Consider the following 20,416-nt stretch of genomic DNA (forward strand, 5'->3'; position numbering starts at 1 on the left):
AAGTGGTGCACTCAACATTTTTTGCGTATGGTTTTGCTGAAACAAGCTTAATTTTTTTTTCAGTCTACTTGAAAAAATGTAGTTTAAAATTTTTATATATTTTATTACCATTGTACTCGTCTCAAATGCAAAGCAACGAAGAAGAGTTTGATAAAAATTTTCCTTTATTAGTGGGATATTTTGAGATTTCCTCTAAACACCGTAAAATGTTCTCTCTCTTAAGTGGTTCGGAATCAAGTCTGATGTAGATTTCAGAGCTAAACAATTACGTGAACGATAAGGAAGAGTTGCCCCCGAATTTCTTCCCATCTGTTTCTTCCTTTCAAATTTTTGGTGTGTTGTCCACGAATACGCCAGTGTTATCTTCAGATCATAATTATTTTTTGTTTTTCTAAGAATGAATATTAGGCTGCCCGCTGCTATAAGAAAAAAACTTTTCCACATAACGACACATTCTTCACCCTAAACTCAGTAGGGTTTCTTACCTTCTGACATTCAAATTGGTGCAAGCCAGAACAATTTTTTACGGGGCTCGAGGAAATACCTTAACGAGAAAGTTAATCGGTTTTGCGTTCACTTAGAATGCATGAAACCTTATCATTCAATTTTTTTCCGTCCCGCAGTAGACTGATCGCAAAGACACGGTTCCCAGTAGAAGAACGAAGTCAAGTATCACTGGTTGCGGTCAGCAAGTGGTGGGTGACCACTTTGATAAGCCTGCGTAGGGACCGAGGGTACTCGGTATCGGTTCTCGTTGAACTGTTCTACCCTAAATTTCTCGATATCACTCATCGGGGTCCCACAGCAGGGGAGCCATCCGTTCTGCAGAGGATCGAAACTGCGATGGAACGTCTTTGAATCCTTCTCACGGATGTTTCTCAGACCGTCGCCAATAGCCCATTGCACAGCTCTAGTGTCACGTAAATAAAATACCTACCAAACTACCTCAACTTGTTTCCTTGGTATTTTAATGAGAGATTGCATTATTCCGTAAAAGTGAAAAGTTGCCTCTGGGAGGCCTTAGATAGTCTCCAACAAACTATTAGTGCAACTCTAGTGGCAGTATGGCGTAGGTAAACAAATCAATCGTAATGCTCATCGAATCTTGTGCACGTTTAGATCACGCAATTTAGTCGAGATTATACTAACACTTTATTTCTTAGAAAGTAAAGAGGGCCTGAAAGCCCTGTTTTGAATTTTAAGCGAAAACTTTTACAAATTATTACCCTTTTTATGAAAATTAAATTTAGAATTCCTTTATCAATCAAGCATCTTTAGTCGATTAAATTATAACTTGACATACTCTTACTTCTCAAAAATGTGTTCACTAATTTTTCGCATTAGAAAAGTTAATTCTTCGTGTTCTAGAGCTTTCTACCGAAGCCGCGGATGAATAATTCAGTGATTTAACCTTTACCGACTCGCGTGCGTTTTTAAAAATTACGTATTCTCTCTGCGGCAACGCCCCGTCAAGTATTAAACGCCCATTTCCTTACCATCTCATTTGTATAACGCGGTATTTTTAAAGCGTGCTGGGGATTACAGTCCACAGTTTTAAGTGCCGAACTCTTCATGATTTGAGTTTTATTAAAATTAATACGAAGAGGGAAAATTAGTGCTTGCTCGAATGTTCGTCCGTTACACTGCTCAATTAAGGGTGCGTTCTGTTTTCAGTTGCACAGCGGCGATTAGGTTGAAATGACCTCAAGTATTGTAAAAGCAGTGATTGAAGTACCGCGGAGGGAATTTCAGACAGGACAATTTGAATTCTAAGGTATTCGAAATACTACAGGCTGTAATGTTGTAGAAATGTTCCAGGCGGACGTTACAAAAGCTCTTTAACGTTTAAAATTTTGGTAAATGGCGTTAATATTACGGGTGAGATTTTAAACTGAAGGGTATTTGAAAGATTTCTACTTATCTATTTTTAAACGTAATGGTTTTTTTAAAATAATAAGGTAAAGAAGTGCTGTTATTTAGCAATTTGACGCAGACCGATGTCCATTTTATAAATATTTCTTGACTCTTTAATTAAAAGCAAAAATATATTTTGTCTTTCTTTTATCATGAAATACAGTCTAATAGTTACTAAAAAAAGTCTTGTGAAATTATCGGAATTATATTTATACTAAAAAGTAAAGGAAAAAAGAAAATAATTTGAATTTTTTTTCACCCTCATTCAAAAATTTATCAATAATTGATTTTGCAGATAAAAGAAATTTCATTGATGAATAACTGTTTCTCTTGGATCTAAGTAACTGCGAATACATGCAAATTTCCAAAAAATAATTGTTTGGAAGTAAGCCGTGTCTGTAAGATTTTACCTTTAACTCAGAAAAAGACATTGAAGTTTCATGCTGTATTTCATAACCATAAATTAAAAAAATACTGAGTATAATATTTTTCACTTACTTTGGTCTAAATTCATATAAAATATTGAACAAAGAAAAAAGTATGAAAAATATGTTTACTAAAAATTCTACATCAAAGGGTTAAGCCACAATAATCTGTATTACAAGTAGTTTTTTTTAAATGTAAATCAGTATTATGATATTACCTTGTTACCCAACATTTTGTGATATACATATTTAGTAACCGTTTTACAATTTAAAAATGGAAAATAAAATTGCATTTAATTTCATTATGAATTTCACGTATGGGTCATTATTAAAATTCAGTGTGCGATTTAATGGATGCCGGACAGATTTTAAATTGTTACTAAAATTCAATCGCTTAAAAATAGTTAAAATTGAAATCAAAGTACTAACGTGGGCAAAAGCCGACGGCAACAACTAGACGATGAAAAAACGTGGTTAATGTAGCGTTTAAAATTAACTAAGTTGTTAGGATTGGAGAAGGTATTGAAGAAATAGAATATTTAAATACAGTTATACTGGGTTTTCGGCTTGGTTACTGTGGGGATATATTTATCGACCATGTCAACCTTCATCTATGAAAAGGTACCTCAACATAGAGTAGAGTTAACACGTCTTATATACTATTGAATTGTAATTTTTGTAGTGACAGACACTACAGTACTCCCTCACCAGAATTATAGCTGTGATAGAATTCGATTAAGGGATATCACTAGTTGATTCAATGCAGTTTTGTGAGAAGACCTGTATTAAGTTCACTGTCGTTTTTGCTTCTGTGTTGCCTTTAGCAGTCGAGTGAATACGTTGCACGTTGTGTGCGATCGAGACTGAGTAGCAACAGAGCGAGGAGGTGGATAATGTTGCAGTCACAAGTAGCAAATCAACTGTTCAATGTGAACCATCTGTAGAAGTAAAAGCCAATGTGGGGATAGTAGATATCTACAATGTTAACCTTCACCTATGAAAAGGTACCCTAACTTAGAATAGAGTAAACATGTCTTATATACTAGTGAATTGTAATTTTGTAGTGGTAGACACACTACAGTTACCATTAAAGCTTATATGTACAATAAAAAGCTGTTCGCCAAAGGTTGCTTGTTCTAAATAATAAAAGCACAGACTTTTTGAATTATAAAATCTTACAAATAACAGCGTATGGCTATATATATATTTTTTTTGAATTATGTAACATACTTAGCTCAAAACAAACTGCACAAAAATATTTCATGTTAAAACAACTTACAAGCTACTAAGTTACAGTAAATGTTGCAAAAATTTGTTTACGCTTATAAACAGAGTAAAAACGCAGCAGTTACGAATAAACAAAATATCAAAATATTAAAAAAAAAATGATCAATGTTCTTGAAACGACGACTTATGTTGACCGAGTTCAAGAAATGAAAAATCTCTTGCAACGCAGTTAATGGAAAAGTTTAATTTTGCCATGAATGAGCAGGAAAAACCCATTATAACTACTTGGCAAAACTTCTCAACAGCCTAGTTTACGAATCGATAAACGAGCAGTACGTAACACATCGATCCAATATCGCGTCCCTTTGAATTCGAACGCAGGCGATGTAAACAGTTTGGGATTAGGAGTAATTAATAAGACCCTCGTCGTTCATTAATTTGCGTTGTTGAAGGCACGAGTAAGAATAAATTTAACAATTTTCTTCTTAAAATATTTCAAAAACATTTAAAACTAATTGCCTCCAGCCAGTTTATTTAATAAGACTTCATTTCATTTACAAATTGAGGAATAAATTGGGAATATGCATTGCGTAATCGCTAATTTCTGACGTATGTTAATTGAATTGAAATTGTTCAATATAATTTATTGATTTAGGAATTTACTGGAATCATTTGAAATTTATCGAACGACGACTTATTCATCTGTTGGAAAGTCAAGAAGCTTTGAAAAATGTTCAGAGCGATAATTTTTAATTGATTAATGCAAAGCGCTTTTAATCCTTGTTAAAAATATGTTCTTAGAAAACTTGTCAAAAAGGAAATGGAAAAAAATGCATGCAGAATAGGGGTATCAGGTTAATTGTTTAGGTCTTAACAAATACGTTATTAAACTCTGAAGAATCGCTATTGTAGAAGCCGGGTATCAAAATCATAACAAATAAATTCTTGGTGGAAGTAACTTGGGGGTGTTTTCCCAATTTCTGAGTATCTTTTGGCAATCAAACAGGATTTGTAGTTCTTAATCATATCATTCTTGTTTATTGTTCAAGTTTCGATGGCAAACTGTTTTTTTAAAAGAATCTTTTACACACTAACTCAATTTAGTTCTTCAGTTATCATTGTATGAAGAACAGGAGTATTGTCCTCTGGGTGGCTTGAAAACCATCCAGTTTCAGTTCGATGTGTACCACCTTGCCTAAGAGGCAAAGACGGCTGATGAGCAATACCGACCACATAGCCACCATCTTGCCGTTAGTCTCGAAGCCTCCTATTAAAATTAAATTAGTGGCAAGAGAGTTATGACATTTTTTTGTTTATTTATGGATGAAACGATGTATTTTAACTGCCTCGTTATGTTAATATAAGTAATAATATTTGGTTCTGAAAATGATTAAAATGATTGTTGTATTGAATTTAAATGAAAGGCGAATTAAGTATTTTGTTAGCTTTTACTAAACTTAAAACTTTTATTTGATAGTTTGATAAATGTTGGCGATAATCATGAGGTAGTGCAATAAATATCCACCTTCCTTTTCTCGAGAAAATCAAATATGTTCGCTTTTATCAGATTTTGGAACACGTAATTTTGATGTCAGAAATGGTTGTTGCAATGTTTGTTTGCACTGCGATCGTGTGCACAGAGGCATTCACATAAACCACATTTTTTAATATATCCCCATCGTGGTGATAAATCTGTCGAATTAACATGAATGCTTGCTGTTCATGGCCACATCGAACACTGAATGCTTCCCCAATAAAATCTCTGAGTACGTGACTATTTATTAAGAGCCAGTCCCCCAGCCGTCGGGCTAACTGTGGGAGGTTTTCATGATTTTCCCCTCCGTGGAAAGCAAATGAGGTTTAGTTCCACCAAAAAGTCTTCGATTAAGGCTCCCAATCCAGAGTTCCCTTGTGTTCTGGGTTGGGTTTAAAATTACAAGGCTGCAGAGTTGAACATTAGTAGTCGTAAACCCAAAAATTGGACTGGCTGTTCAATGACGGTTGTGAAATAGAATATCTCTGGGCATACTGAATTGGAAGTTCTCTGTTTCAGGTCAAAATTATGATCTGCAGATGAATGAATGGGTCCTCCCTGTAAAACGGGCTCTGACGTGTGTGTGGCAAAATATTATTCTTGGTAATAGATGACGCCACTAAAAAAACGAGAAACGCGAGCATTCTTCCTTAAATTCGAAGCAGGCTTGCTGGTATTGACAAGTGGTATAAGTAACAACTTGTGTGGAGATCACATTTTCGGAGAGGAATTTTTTTTTTTGTTTCAACCCACAAATCCCAAACTTTATACAAGTATTTCGTAATCACCTTCTTCACGATATATTTTTAAGACCCTTATCAAAAACGATATATTTAGCGCTCATTTAGTAGGTGTTATTTAATTAGGAAAGACAACAGATCATACGACAAGGAGGAGACAACTGAGTAAGATTCCATCGAGCTGGACTCCTAGTTTAATAAAACAAATCACATCATCATTTCTAATAAAAAATTTTGAAAATAGATCAATATTTATTGTCTAATTTTATAACTTTTGTGATATTTCGTATTTCTTGGTTTGAAAAAAAAAGACTTAAGGTGTTCATACGAGTAGTAGAAATTTTTAGGTTCATATCAAAATTTGTCTATTTTATCCATTGTTTAAAATATTGTATGAACTCGAACTTATTCTTTTCATCCTTGGTAAGTAGTGACCTTAAAATATTATAGCGCAAAAGGCTGATTAATACGAATAATAAGATTATTGTAATAATAAGAATATTTTAATATGAAGAATATTTTAACAAGAAGAATATTTCAACAAGAATATTTTAATAAGAAGAATATTTAAATCAGAATATTTTAATAAGAAGAATATTATAATGAGAAGAATATTATAATTATAAGATTATTATAATAAGAATGTATAAACTAATTAATAAGAGTCAAACTAAAGTGAGGTTTCTGATACTAAAGCTGCAGCAAGGCCAAGAAATAATATCTGACGTCACGAGATTAAAAAGTTTAAAAAAAAATTATAAAATCATGACGAATAATGTGAATAAAAATGTCAAATATGAAACTAAAGAGATGCACGTTTGACATTCAATTTAGTGATTCACTTTTCGATTTTTTTAAATAAACTAGACATTCCTTTTATGTAAAAAAGACATAAGTAATTAAGCAAAAAAAATATATTAATGAAAATATTGAGAAAAAAAAATTTGAAGAAAGCGTATGTTATTTTCTTCTTTAAGAAACACATAACTTTTTTTGACATCACGAAATCGTTTGTTTAATAAAATCGGAGACACTAAAAAAGATAAAAAGTAGTTCTATAAGAGTGTTGGATTTGAACTTGTGGAAAAAAAGTGGAAGAAACCTTATTTCTCCGGAGATTTCAGTCATTCAACCTAGAAATTGCCTCCATCCCTGTAATTACACATTCGATTAGAAATGCTTCTAAATTAGAAAGGGAAAGTAGTACGAGATAAAAATGCAACTCACGATAATGATCTCTTTATTTTTGCTATTTTTTTTTTTTTTAGATTTCTTTTGATTGGGGTAACTTTCACAATCTTGGCATGCAATTAAACTTCAAATTTTCTTGAAGTAAAAATTATTTTCTTTTATTAATTCTTCCTCCAAGCTTTTTTTTAAAAATTTTTTACTCGGGTTGTGGGTGACTAAATATTTGTTTAACTGGAAAAAAAATGCTTATTTTTGTAAAAATGAAACAGAACGTATTTTATGACATTATGCCCATATGTGATACTTTGCAAGAAAACCACATTAGGTAATTTAAAAATTGTTTCGTTGCATAGTATGAAAAAAAGTACTTAAACTAAAACAGTAGACTGTCTATATTTAACCACATCGAAAGTGAAACTATTAACAACCCAGGTAAAGTATATCTGGTCAAAACTACAGAGTGGTATACTATTTCCTGAAACATACAGGGTTATTCATAATTCCCTCTGGGGTTTCGAAGCGTTATTGTAAAAGAACGAAGATGAATATGGCAAGAAAGAACATATGAAATTATTCCAAAAGTATTCAATTTTTAATTTAAGCAGTTACCGGTAGATGGCGGTAACATGTACCACTGAAGCCAGTTGTAGTAAAGAAAAAAGGCTTTTACAGGCGGAGGGAATTATGAACAACCCTGTATATTGATTTGATGGTGGTAACTGTATTTTTTGATGGCAGAATGAACAGGTTTGGGGCAGATTTTCCACCAGGTTTTGATAGGTGACCATAGGAATCAACTTTCAGATGACCATCACAGTTGGAGTGCTGGCAGATTTGGTAGACTACTGTGCTCGAATCCGTCCTAGAAGTGCTCTAAGCACAGGTGCCACACTAAAAAGATTTCAAGACTGAACTTATTTTTTGACTACTTAACACAGTCTAGTGTTGTTTATCAGAATCTTCAAAAATTCAGAGCTATCTGTCTCCGAAATGCACCTTTCTATGATAATGGCTTGCATATTAAATCAATGATTTGTTTATTTTTCTAAAAGAAACTAAACATGTTTCTCTATTTTATGAATTTATTTTTTACAACAAACGAAGCAAAAATGGCATCACTAATCATCTTATACTAATCACAGAGTAAAATGACTGATATAAATCAGTAGCATTTTCCTAAAAACATTCACTTCTCTATTTTTCATTTCAACATTTTCTGTCCTAGCTCAACAAATTTCTTTTTTTTTTTTAGAAAAAAAAATTAATCATAATTTAACTTCAGTAGCATTTCAAAACATGGGGGAAAGAGACCAGATGATTAAAATTTATTAGTATTTATTTTTAATTGAAAATATTTGTCGCATTTTTTAGGAAATAAAGGAAAATTTAATCTAAAAAAAAAAAACTATTGGGAAAGAGAGACTTTTTTTCTTCCTTCAAATGGCAGGCACTGAACATTATTCTTCGCCTTAGAAGATGTCGGAATTGTTACTCATTTAGCGTTACCCAGTGGGCACCAGTGAACCAAAGTCACGGAGGCGAGCAACATTACCCACGCTACACTGCCACAAACTCGTTTATAGGGTGGGCCACATTCACTCATTCAAACAACAGAAGACAACACAGAGAGAGAAACATCCATGCCCAGAGCGGGATTCGAACCCGCGGCCATTGGCTCCGCAGTCAGACACGCTAACCACTCGGCCACCTGGCCGGCGCACCCACATCATAAACGGATCCACTTTCGCATGGGTGACAGTCTAATATTTTAAGTCAGGTAGTGTATTTCATTTATAAATATTCAAGACAATGTATTTGAAAGCCAAAAATGATGAGCCTTCACGAAAGATCGATGGATTTTGGAAGAAAAAAATTTTTTTTTGCTACTAAATATGTTTTTGTCTTCTTTTACTCGCAAAATCCGGTCAATATCGACCATTTTTGTATATTGTTTTGTTTCTGCGCATTTTCTGTTTTATTAACCTTAAAGCAAATGAAAGATGTTTTTAAAAATCTTTTTGGTTGGCTGCCTGTGTTTTTACACTCTTTCTCTGAGAACTTCGATTTTTGGCATTAGAAAATAAACATCCTGACAAACGCGAAGAAAGCTAAATGTTTACATATTGAAATATTTCAGACTTAAATGTTAGAAAGATTAAATGTATTGATATATTCTAGATAAAAAAAAATTATTACATGTTTAGCACGCACTAGCTGCATGAAAATGGTCATTTTTGTATAGCTAGTGCTGGTTAAGTGTACAATCAAGTATTTTCCCCCAACAATGTTTATAAATATCTTAAATATTTCTTTCATTTAAACTTCGGTGATCCAGATAAACTTCAGCAGGAAAAAGAAGAAAAAAAAGATTACGTTTGCGCTGTTTGCCAGACAAATGAATCCACACGCGTTCTTCTGTTTTGTGGTTAAATCCACGCATAAGCTTAATTTCCGATTCCTTCTCCGGATAAGTTATTCACTCAGTTTTCCACTTTTTGTCATAATTGCATTTATGAAGCTACATGTATCCCAGCAAATAATTGCAGCAGCATGCGCTTTCTAACCACACATTTCTTTTTAATGAATTCTTTTAAAGGAGTAAATAAGTTATAAAAAATTCAATTTATACAACCAGATAGGAATTATTTTGATTTGTAAACATTTTATTTACATACACATTTGGAACAATTAGTTCATGAAATTTCCCTATAAACTCAGTTTTAAATGTTATTGCTTGGCGAAACAATAGTTTTAGATCCTATCATGAACTCGTGAACTGTATGAAATCCAAAGAAAAATTTTGAAAAATAAGAAAAATAAAAAACCTATCTAGGGGGAGAAAATGGAGGTGGAATTTCAGTTTTAAAAGATAAATTTAAATGCATAGTTTGTTTGAGAGTATCAGAAAATTGCTTTTAGCCTTTCATTTCTGCCCAGTTTGTTTCAGTTCTTTGTTGCCAACTCGTGAAGAGAAATGTCATGTGTTTTGAAACTACATACGTATATATGGACAATTAACATTAACAAATTTGCATGATTCAATAAAGCTATTGCATGTGATAGATAATTTTAGTAATTGTTTTAGGATGAAAACTTTGCAAACAATTCATCCCAGATTTCTTTACAAACACTTGGGTTTTTTCCAGTGGTTATTTGTTGGAAGGAGCAAATAATCTCACAAAGGTTCTCATCAACCAAAAAGAATAGTTTCTTCATTGTGTTCGAACTCCGTGATTAATCCTTTGTGCCAATCAACTAAAGGTTCTCTATTGCCATGGCAACCGAAATGTACCCATTATAACAGGTGCATGTGGGGTAAATGAGAAATCTTCCAACCTCTTTTGTAGAAACGGTAATCAAAATCTTTGAGAACAAATCTTTGGGAAGGCATTATAAATTTAGGGTTGATTTTGACGAACAATTTATACCCAATAGATAAAGAATAGACATATTCTAAAATAATTCTGAAAAACATTTTTCAGTATTTCTTTCAGATTTGTGTCATTTCTTCAATTTTTTTTTTCGGAATAAAAATATATCTCTATTTTTTTTCAATTGCGTTTCGCGTTTTTACATACAAAAGACCTTGTTAAAAAAATGCTGAAATTATTTGAATTGTAAACAAAAATATTTATTAAAGAGCTTTGCTTTTAAAAATGAAAAATAAATCTAACTTTTTAATCTTATGCTCCTATAATAGTTTCATTGGCAATGATGATTAGTAATTAGAGCGAAAAAGTTACAGTGAATTGAAAATCTCAGCAGTAAAATTGTACACTAAATTTAAATTTTCCTTCCTCTGATTCTTCACAACAGTAAATTCGTAAAAATAACATACTATGAAGCTTCAGTATGAAAGAAAATACGAACTAAGTATACAATAGAAAAGTTTTTTTTTTCGAATAAAAATGAGCTTAATATGAAAGAAAGACTTTGGTATGTCGATTTTGCTATCTTTCTTCGACTGTATTTCCTATAGGTGAACAGTCTCTCTCAAAAGAAAAAACGTTGAATATTGAGTCAAGATTAAGAAAGTAATACTTCATACATTTTATAGGATAATGAGCACACAAATGGAGGCTTTGAGCGTAATTGGCGGCCTTCTGCTTCATCAAGGATCCCCCGAAAAATCAGCCGAGATCAAGGATCAACCGAGAAGTTGACATCCTCTGTCGCACCTCCAAATAGTAAGCTTTTTTTTAAACCGTTCTTACTAGTTCTTTGGTTATGTTCTCAGAAAATTCCTTTATGTAATAATTGATAATCACTCTCTATCTCTAAAAAGAAAAGAAAAATCAAATTGCTGAATTCGTTTTGATTTGGTTTAGGCGTTCTCATTTCGGGTGGTGATAAAAAATTGTTGCAATTCAGACGTCGAAAACTAATGGGTGTTGATTATTTCCATTTGAAATGTAATTTTATTTCATAACAGTCTTTGAGCAACCGACCTAATTTTTTAGTTTATGCCTACCAATGTTCAACTACGTAGCCTTGTAATTTAGCACCCAATCCAAAAAACTCCAGGATTAAATAATATTAGGGGAAATTAGACTTCGAAAAAGACTTTTTGGAGGGAACTAACCCGCATTTGCGTAACGTGGAGAGGAAAACCACGAAAACGTCCCGCGGTAACCCTGACGGAAAGGGTTCTCTAACCCATGATCCGTTTACCACTGAGGATATTTTACGTTATCATTGTGGTCGGTGCGAGCCGGGTGCGGAATTCGTATATAGAGAGCCATTACTGGTATTCGAACCCGGTCACCTGGTTGAGAAGCGAGGGCTCCCATAGCCACTGCAGCTCTTCCAGTTAACTCTTGTCGATTTCGAGATCACCATAATTGACTAGCTAGTACGTACGTCGCTAATAAGACGTGAGAGTCAAAATGAACACCTGCCGCACGTCTTCACATATGCACCTTTTAAACGTCACATAAATATCAACTATGTAGCCAACTACAATATAGCTATGTAACACATATTTGGTAAATAAATTTAATTATCTGTAGTCCAAAATACGAAACCTACGAAATTTATTTTGAAGCCTTACAAGTTTGTTATCAGCCAATAAGAATTCACTAACTTAAACTCGTGAGTCTTTTATTAAAACCAAGTGAGTCTTTTATTTTCCGGAGCCTGAAACGGGATAATTTTCGTTCGATGCCTAAACTAGGAACGCCAAAGTCGGTACATTATCTTTTATTTTATCTTTATGGGTTTGAGATAATGTCTTAGGTAAATATTTGTGTGAGTGGAAAAAAACAATTTTAATGTGTTCAAATTCTCTGGAATTAACCCTTTGCTTACGGCTGGTACACTAAGTAGACCAGAATGGCTTTATCATGCCTAGTACCATAAACAAAAGTTTAAAAATTCTAAACATGCCACATGAATTGAAACAAAAATAATGAATTATAAAATTGAAATCGTCAAATTGTTTTAATTGGACTAAATATTTAAAATTCTTTAAATTGGACTAAACGTTTAAATTCTACTAAATTTGCGATTCTCTCATTTTATGCAATGAAAAAGATTTTATAATTAGAAATATAACCAAAAATCTGAAATTATTTTTTAAAAAAAATGCTTACAAAGCTCTTCTTGAAAAAAAAAGAGACTTTTATTGGAGCCTTCTTCAGTACATTCCTTTAACATTTTTGCATAAATTATAAAAATTTGTTTGAAACTAAGAAACTTTTAGAGTTAGTGAAAACATGAAATTCTGAACTGAGACACATCCAACAATATGTTTATTCGGTAACAGACTTTTTAAAAGAAAAACTGTCATATCGGATTCCATCTTTTTAAAATAGTTTGTTTTCCCGACGAAGAAGAAAAACAAAAATATCTGAGTAAGTAAACTTCACATGAAAATAAATCTCGATACTCTTTTTGACAATACTTTAAAAGATTTAGTTTGTTCTTTCCTCTTTTTTTCTTCTCGAAAGGGGGGACGTTAGAAAATAAGGAAGAAAAAATATGGTTAAATATAAAATTTTACTCTTGAATCTCGAAATTCGGGAACACACTCTCTCTCTTGTCTAAATGTCGCTGTCCTTTAATGGCAAAGTCCTATCTCTTTGTTGAGGACACGTACTTTTTTGTTGCTGATAAGAAAAAGAGTTCTCGTATTCACTCAGGGAATACTTTTCCCTCGGTCAATATTAATCACAGGGAACATGAGAACTGGAAAAATCCTGAGCAATATTTTTAAGAGAAAGCTTAAACTTTTGAAAGGGAGTTTTTATCGATTTTGAGGGATTTTTTCTCTTACTCCCAATACTTCGGGAATTCTTATGGCTTCTCTCCGAAAATTCGGAGCCATCCAGAGTTTTAATTTGTTTTGTTGTGCTTGCTTTTATATATATATATATGTGTGTACAGTATCTGCATCTTTTAGAATGGGTTTGTTGTCGGACTTTTTTTTGAGTTTGCAGCGAGCTCGAAAAAATGAAATATTAGAAATATTGATGCTAATATTTTCCCAACAATGCATTGGATATGTTTGAAAATATGCACACTAGGGATATTTCAAGTGATTGTGATACGGTTACATTGCGATTTCATACTTAAATACAGGCATAATCACGACAACTAACAGGGCAATTGTTTTGGACATAGTTAATAATTTTTTTTATGGTATAATTGGCATAACTCCAGATTGTTGAACATTACAAAAGAGACGCTTGGGCAGATAGAGAGCATTTCAGGGCTCTGAATGGCTACTTTATTATGACCACCTGACAGTTTTATGCAAATGAGCTTTCGCGTCTCATTGTTGCCGCTAGGTGTTATTGTAGTTCATTAATGATTTTGGACCATCGTTTTGAGAGCGTGGTAATGTGCTTACGAGATCACATTGTTGTACTGTAGCCATGCATTTCTTGATTTAATAGTCCGTTTAGAACAGTAGTTAGTCCCCGCATTATTTATTTTTGAGCATATATGCAGAAGATGTGAAAGTTACTGGGGGGCATACTTACAGTGGATCACTTGGGACTTTTCAGTTAAATTTATAAATTAAATTTATATTCCTTTGCTGACTTGAGTTTCTCTGGTGCAGCATTGTCCTTTAATAGGATGTCTGGGCGAGAAATTTTACCGGGACACCTTGATTTGTTTGACTGTCTGATTTTTTTTAAACATTTCTAAATATTGATGAGTATTTAGTTAAAGCTCCGGGAAATCGATTACTATCCATTTACTATCGAAGCATGAATTGCGCGTCTTCTTCAGAAACATAATAGTTGGACTAGACATCTGCTTGGTCATCATTATCATCCTTTTATCGCAGCCCGCATAGCTAGTGTCAGCACTTAGTGTTCACAATTACATTTCAGGCCACTCTTCATTCTATAAAGAAGAGAGATGGTTTCGGTATAATGGACTCTTACTTTGTTATTCGCAGTCGTCTACTGTTGTTTATCTTCGTATCTGTAATGTGGATAAATCCAATGGATAGGGATATTTTCATCAGAAACAATTGAGTCCTGTCATTCTGCTGTAGCTGAAAAGAATTGGTTAGGGAAATATGATTTTGTTGATATGGGGGCCACACAATCCGAAGAATCTCAATCCTTTTGAGCATTTGAGGGGGACTGAGCTTGAAGGAACCATCCCTTAACTTTTAAAACCATCCTGTCTTACACTATTTTAAAGTGCAAAGTGTACTTTAATAATAATGATGAATCTATATCACACCTTGAAAGATCTATCAACAGAGTACATGTCAAGAAAAAAAGAACCAAAGATGTATTAAAGGAAAAGAGTAACTTAGCGAGATATGAGTGACTTAGCGAGATATGAGGACCAGTGAATTAATGGAATATGTGGGAGAGTGGGATAAGACTGGGAATATCGACAGTGTCGAAATTAGTTCTTTTTTTAAACTGACAAACTCTGAAATACACTTCGCTGGTCAAGAAAGATGTACCATACAGGCGTGTTGCTGATTAATTCACAACATCTTTGAAGATAAGTTCGTTTTGCTATTGAAACTATTTAATGCTTTCTTCTTATTTTTAAGCGTGCCCTATTTATTGGTTATTACAGCTACAAAATTTATTTTTAGTCCGGATTATTATGCGTGTACTGAAGATTTATTCTTCAATGAACAATAAGGATTCTGCTCAACAATGGCACGATTTTGTGACGTTTCGATAACCTCTGTGCTCGGGGTAAGATCGGGTACTACTGGGTTTTATCCCACCCCTTGATATGAGTCTATGCTGGACCCACAACAGCAGCAGTGCAGCGAAGGAAGAAGATAACTAAAGCCCAAAGCTGAACCAAGACTCTTATGGGATCCAGAATAAAATTTGTTTCGTACCTCTTCCTCAAAGAAAAAAAGCCTTATTTTTATATTTTTTAAAGTTTAAGACCCTTTATACAAAAATTTAGTTTAATACAGTTATAAAGAAATGCACTACAATTCTTTTTTAAAAAAAGAAACTAGTTGATAAACACTATTTTTTCAAAGAAATTTTGGTCGGGTGTTCAGCAGACCTGCTACTTTTACGGGAGTGACTGCTACTTTTTCCCTGAATTTCTAGTATTTCTAAATTTCTCATTAAATTAAGATTTGTACCCGAATGATATATTGTACAAACTAAAAAAAGAATATCTGAATTGAATCTGTTAATTTTTAGATCAAACGGTTTAGCTCCAACAGATTTTCGAATCTTTGCTATCCGGTTTTACACCATTTTCCTCTTTACATTTTAACAATAAGAGTTTATTTAAGGTATCCTACTAGTTTCTACAACTTTTTTTTTAATATTAATATAAAATTTGAAAAAACTAGCTTATTTGGTTTATTATGTTTAGAAACTTAAAAAACTAGCTAAAAAATTATCATTATTACTAGGAGGATTCGCCACCTGCTCGCTGGCGCTCGCCAACCCCCGGAACTGCTTTCGCAGTTCATTTCGGATTGCTTCGCAATCCGATGCTCGCTTTGCTCGCGCATTGGATACGTTCTTAACGTCTAGCTTTTGTATACTTTTTTGAACACTGAAGTTCCGAAAACTTTAACTGTAGAAAATTACCTGTACATTTCAATATTAATTTGAAATTGCAAACAGTTCACATATTTTTCTTAATCACACTATTCTAAATTTCAGTTGTTGAGAAAAGTAACTTTTATAAGTTTTGTTTTAAAGTCTTTCTCACCAGAGGGCTAAAACCATGTGTTGTAAAACAATATGAAATAGTACTGAACGCCGGATGTAAAGCATCGGCTTCGATGAAGATAATTTTGTGAGAATTTTTTTGATAATTCGGTGAGAATTCACCCGATTAGACATATGATATGCTCACTACGTGCTCTTGCGCGCCGAAGCCTATCAATTAAAACGTATTAGCGTTTTATATAATATAGATAAGCCATAAGATGCTCACTACGTGCTCTTGCGCGCCGAAGCATATCAATTAAAACATATTAGCGTTTTATATAATATAGATTAGCCACATGATGCTCACTACAAACTCTTGCGCGCCGAAGCCTATCAATTAAAAATGAAAACTGCTGCCAACGCGAGAAAAGAAATATCATCGGTTTTATTGATACATACGTATTAGCGTTTTATATAATATAGATTATTTTTTTTATATAGCTACTTGCAGATAAAAATAAGATTTCTTTTGCACATATGCCAAACACTGTAAAAAAAGTTCTATCGTCTAAAACAGAAAAAACCTTAAGGAATTTTATTTAGATGGCTATTAAACTATTTTATCTTAATGACAAGTGCATATAATACTGAAGTAGGGATCATTGTAGTTAAAAAAGCAGTTTTTTAAAAATTTCCGCACTTGTCTTTGCGAAAAAGCATGCATAAAAAATGAAATTCCACCTTTTTTTCTCTTAGTCTACAGTTCAAAACGTGTGCTATAATCATAAACACTCATGAAAAACTGTAGACAATTATTTTAAAAACAACACGAGATACCGTGTGTACCATAGGTTTTTGTGGTGCACCTTAGTTATAACACCGGCTTTGGGGAAATTTGATGATAAGTACATAAAGGAAAATACGAGATAAAATGACGCACAAACCTGCAGCACAGTTACTTAACTGTACTGGGTGTCGAAGTAAATGTCATTACATTACGAATGAAAAAAAGAAAGGGTATGCCATTTCGCTCAAATCTATTGATCCAGAGAAGTATATATATATATATATATATATATATATATATATATATATATATATATATATATATATATATATATATATATATATATATATATATATATATATATATATATATATATATGATAATATCTATACATATACATGTAATAATTAGATTAAAAAAAGGATATTAACCAAATGCATAAATAGAATTAAATTTAATTAATTAACAAATAATGAACAGAAACTCATATGTACCAATGTTAAATTTAATTATAAATTAATGGTAGAGAAAAAGGGGGTGTTGTGATTAAAATATATACTATACACAGAGAAAATGGGTTATAAAATTTGGTAGAGGTATTCAGTCGATAAAGTTTAAAAACAATCAAGGAAAAAAAGGGATTAATTAAATAATGAATTTTGATAATAATTTTGGATCATCATTAATTGATGTACAGAAAGGCCAAAAGTGATCGAAAATAGTGGAGGGAAACATTGCTAAAGTGCCACGTGAATTAACCCAGCAGCAAGGGCTCGTGGTCAAGATAAAGTTAAAGGACGACTGAATAACATCTATAAAATTATACACAACAATAAATAAGTTGTAACCACCCTCTAGTCAAATAAATACAAATAAAAAAAACGGAAGAGTTACTCACCTCGATGGACAATCATGAAAACATCTTTGAGTTGTCGTGGAATTACCACACCGTAAAGAAAAAAAAACAGGGAGACAGATTTCTCGATGAACATTGCATTTATTATATTTTTACAGGGGACAAACGAAATACCCTGAGTGGGGAGGGATGTAATTAAACAATTTTGGGAAGGAATTGGCCAAACTCAAAATGATCTAAAATGACACAAAAAAATGGCCAAAGAAAAAAATGTAGCAAAGGGGGTAGTTTGGCATGGCTCGCTGACCACGAAGGTCAGCTTACCAGCCGCACTGCAATCCCCGAGAGAAGAGTACTTGGCAGTACCAAATAAACGATAATCAGTGTAAATTGGTCACACAACACTGTGACACCGTGTTTAAGGTGGTGTAAAATGCGAAAAAATCAGATTTCGGAATAAACGCATTTAAAGACTTAAAATAATTAATCCATACATCACTGCAAACACATTGTGCAAAAACTGCTGAACTTTGTAAATAATTGGAGTACAAACAATAATTAAGTGTTTTTAGAAAGCTAAGAGTACAGGGATTCTAAATTTATAATAAAATCAATTTCAAAAATTTTGCCCAAAATAATGTTTTTGCATACGTTAATTCAATTAGCAGTAGAGAAATCTAACACTAGTTGTCAATTATCAGAGAAGTGTTTGCCTATTTTATGTGTTTGTATCGTATTTGTTAAAATACAAGGTTAACGAATAAAATCGGTTACAATAAACTTACAAGGAGGAAAAATCCAAAGATCACTTTTCAATCACATTAATCAATCCATCAATGACATTGTTTTTTTTTGTTTAAGTTATTTATAAAACCTAAAAAATGCGTTTAAAATTATTTTTTCTTGTCCTTGGTTCTGGAGATATGCGCCATTCAAATTCTTATAGTCATGAATTTCTTTCTGTGTCAATTGAAAGCGTCTATAATGTTTCAATACAACTTCTGTAGCAAACTTATTTGGAAGTATTGTAGACTAATTTACATTAAATATTAACTCACTGCAAATAATTTGTCATTCGCAATCATAAATTATTTACTTGAATAATATATCGCAAATAATTATTGCTTTTACAAGAACTTAATGTCATATCAAAATCAACTATGCTTAATTTATAGTACTTATTTTCAAACTACATATTTTCATACGCAAAAACGTACAAAATTTCTTTCATAGAAAAGCATTCTGAAATAGGAACTCAATGTGATCGGCGAGTAATACATAAGTATTAATACACTATTAATCAATACTCTTGCTTTTACTTTAGTAAACCAATTTTTTTAACCAATACTTTTGCTCTTGTTTTAACCAATACTCTTGCTTTTTTTTTGTTCATTATTTTTATTTTAATCGAACAAAATACAAGTATTTAAATTTTGAAGCAAGTTTTTTTTGTAGAAAAAAAAATTTAATAATCGTAATTTAAGAGTGATATTTTTCATCCTGCGCAAAAATAGTCTCGTCACTACTCTAATCAAGTAAATTTAAACTTATAGAATAAGTGTATTAAATATTAATGCGAAAAAGACGACTGTATTCTATTTTTGCATTGAGAATTTAACTCTTTGGCGCAGATGAGACATCGGTGTCCTCTTTTATTTATATATTTTTTTTATTAAAGCTCTAATTACAAGTAAAACTATATTTTGTTATTTCTTTAAACTGTCTAATAGTTACAAAGAAATCTGTTAGTTTATCGGAATAACAGTTTTCTAAAATTTTCAAAAAAGTAGTTTTTTTTCACTCCGACATTTTTTCTCATTCATATGCAAATATTTATCAATTGATTTAGTGAATTAACCTCTTCTTTCTAGCTCCTGTGAAAATGACGGGGTGAGATTTCGCCCTCCATTTCTCGCTCCCGTGATATTTCCGGGCTAGAGTGTTTAGTAGTAACACGCCAATAAGAATAAAACTAATTCATTTCTTTTGCCCGGAAAACATTTTATTTCTCATTTAACACACCAGATGGCAGTACCAGGGTATTTGTAAAGTAATTTTAGATAGTTAGTTTATTTTAAACTAGATGTCAGCATTAATCAAATAGCACTAATTAAAAAAATAGGCACTTTTATGACCGTTTTCTTGAAATTTTACCTATCGTTAAGGGGTTAAAGAATTGTCCTAGATGAGATCTAAATAAATCTGCTTCTCTTACATCTAAATAAGTGCAAATTTGAAGAAAAAAATTTATTTGGAAGTTAGACGTGTTTGGAAATCTTTTACCTTTAACGCAAAAAGAGACACCGGTTTTCAATATTATATTTTATAATAAAAAATGATTAAAATGCTAAATATAATATATTTGATTTATTTTAACCTGGATTAATACAAAATAATAAAGTATGAAACTTATGTTTATTGAAAATTCTGCGTCAAAGAGTAAAAAATTTCTTTCATTAAAATCGATGTAAAGAAACTTCCAACTTACAAACCTATTCGATTGCTCATAATTTCAATCCTACGTATTAAAGCTTTGTAGATAATTTAAAGTTAATTTTATACAATCCAATCACTAAAGGTCTGGTTTCTTAGGACAGGCGCCTTATCTGGGCGTCAGCGTGACGTCAAC

At 32.3% G+C, this 20,416-nt stretch overlaps 2 protein-coding genes across 3 annotated transcripts in view; one reads left to right on the plus strand and one right to left on the minus strand.

The window, feature by feature from the left end:
• The window catches only part of LOC107439657 (arrestin domain-containing protein 2), a 230,078-nt gene that overhangs the window by 114,490 nt on the left and 95,172 nt on the right, over window positions 1-20,416 (minus strand). The gene's annotated exons all lie outside the window — the stretch shown is intronic.
• Window positions 1-20,416, plus strand: part of LOC107449452 (uncharacterized) — a 47,219-nt gene that overhangs the window by 21,385 nt on the left and 5,418 nt on the right. For both annotated transcript variants that reach the window (XM_087152675.1, XM_016064983.4), the window contains exon 2: window positions 11,089-11,218. In XM_087152675.1, coding sequence (XP_087008801.1) covers window positions 11,089-11,218 — 130 coding nt within the window. The remainder of the gene's footprint in view (window positions 1-11,088; window positions 11,219-20,416) is intronic.

The sequence above is a fragment of the Parasteatoda tepidariorum genome, chromosome 10, assembly GCF_982258835.1.
Source record: "Parasteatoda tepidariorum strain Cologne lab strain chromosome 10, Ptep-v5.0, whole genome shotgun sequence".
Lineage (NCBI taxonomy): Eukaryota > Metazoa > Arthropoda > Arachnida > Araneae > Theridiidae > Parasteatoda > Parasteatoda tepidariorum.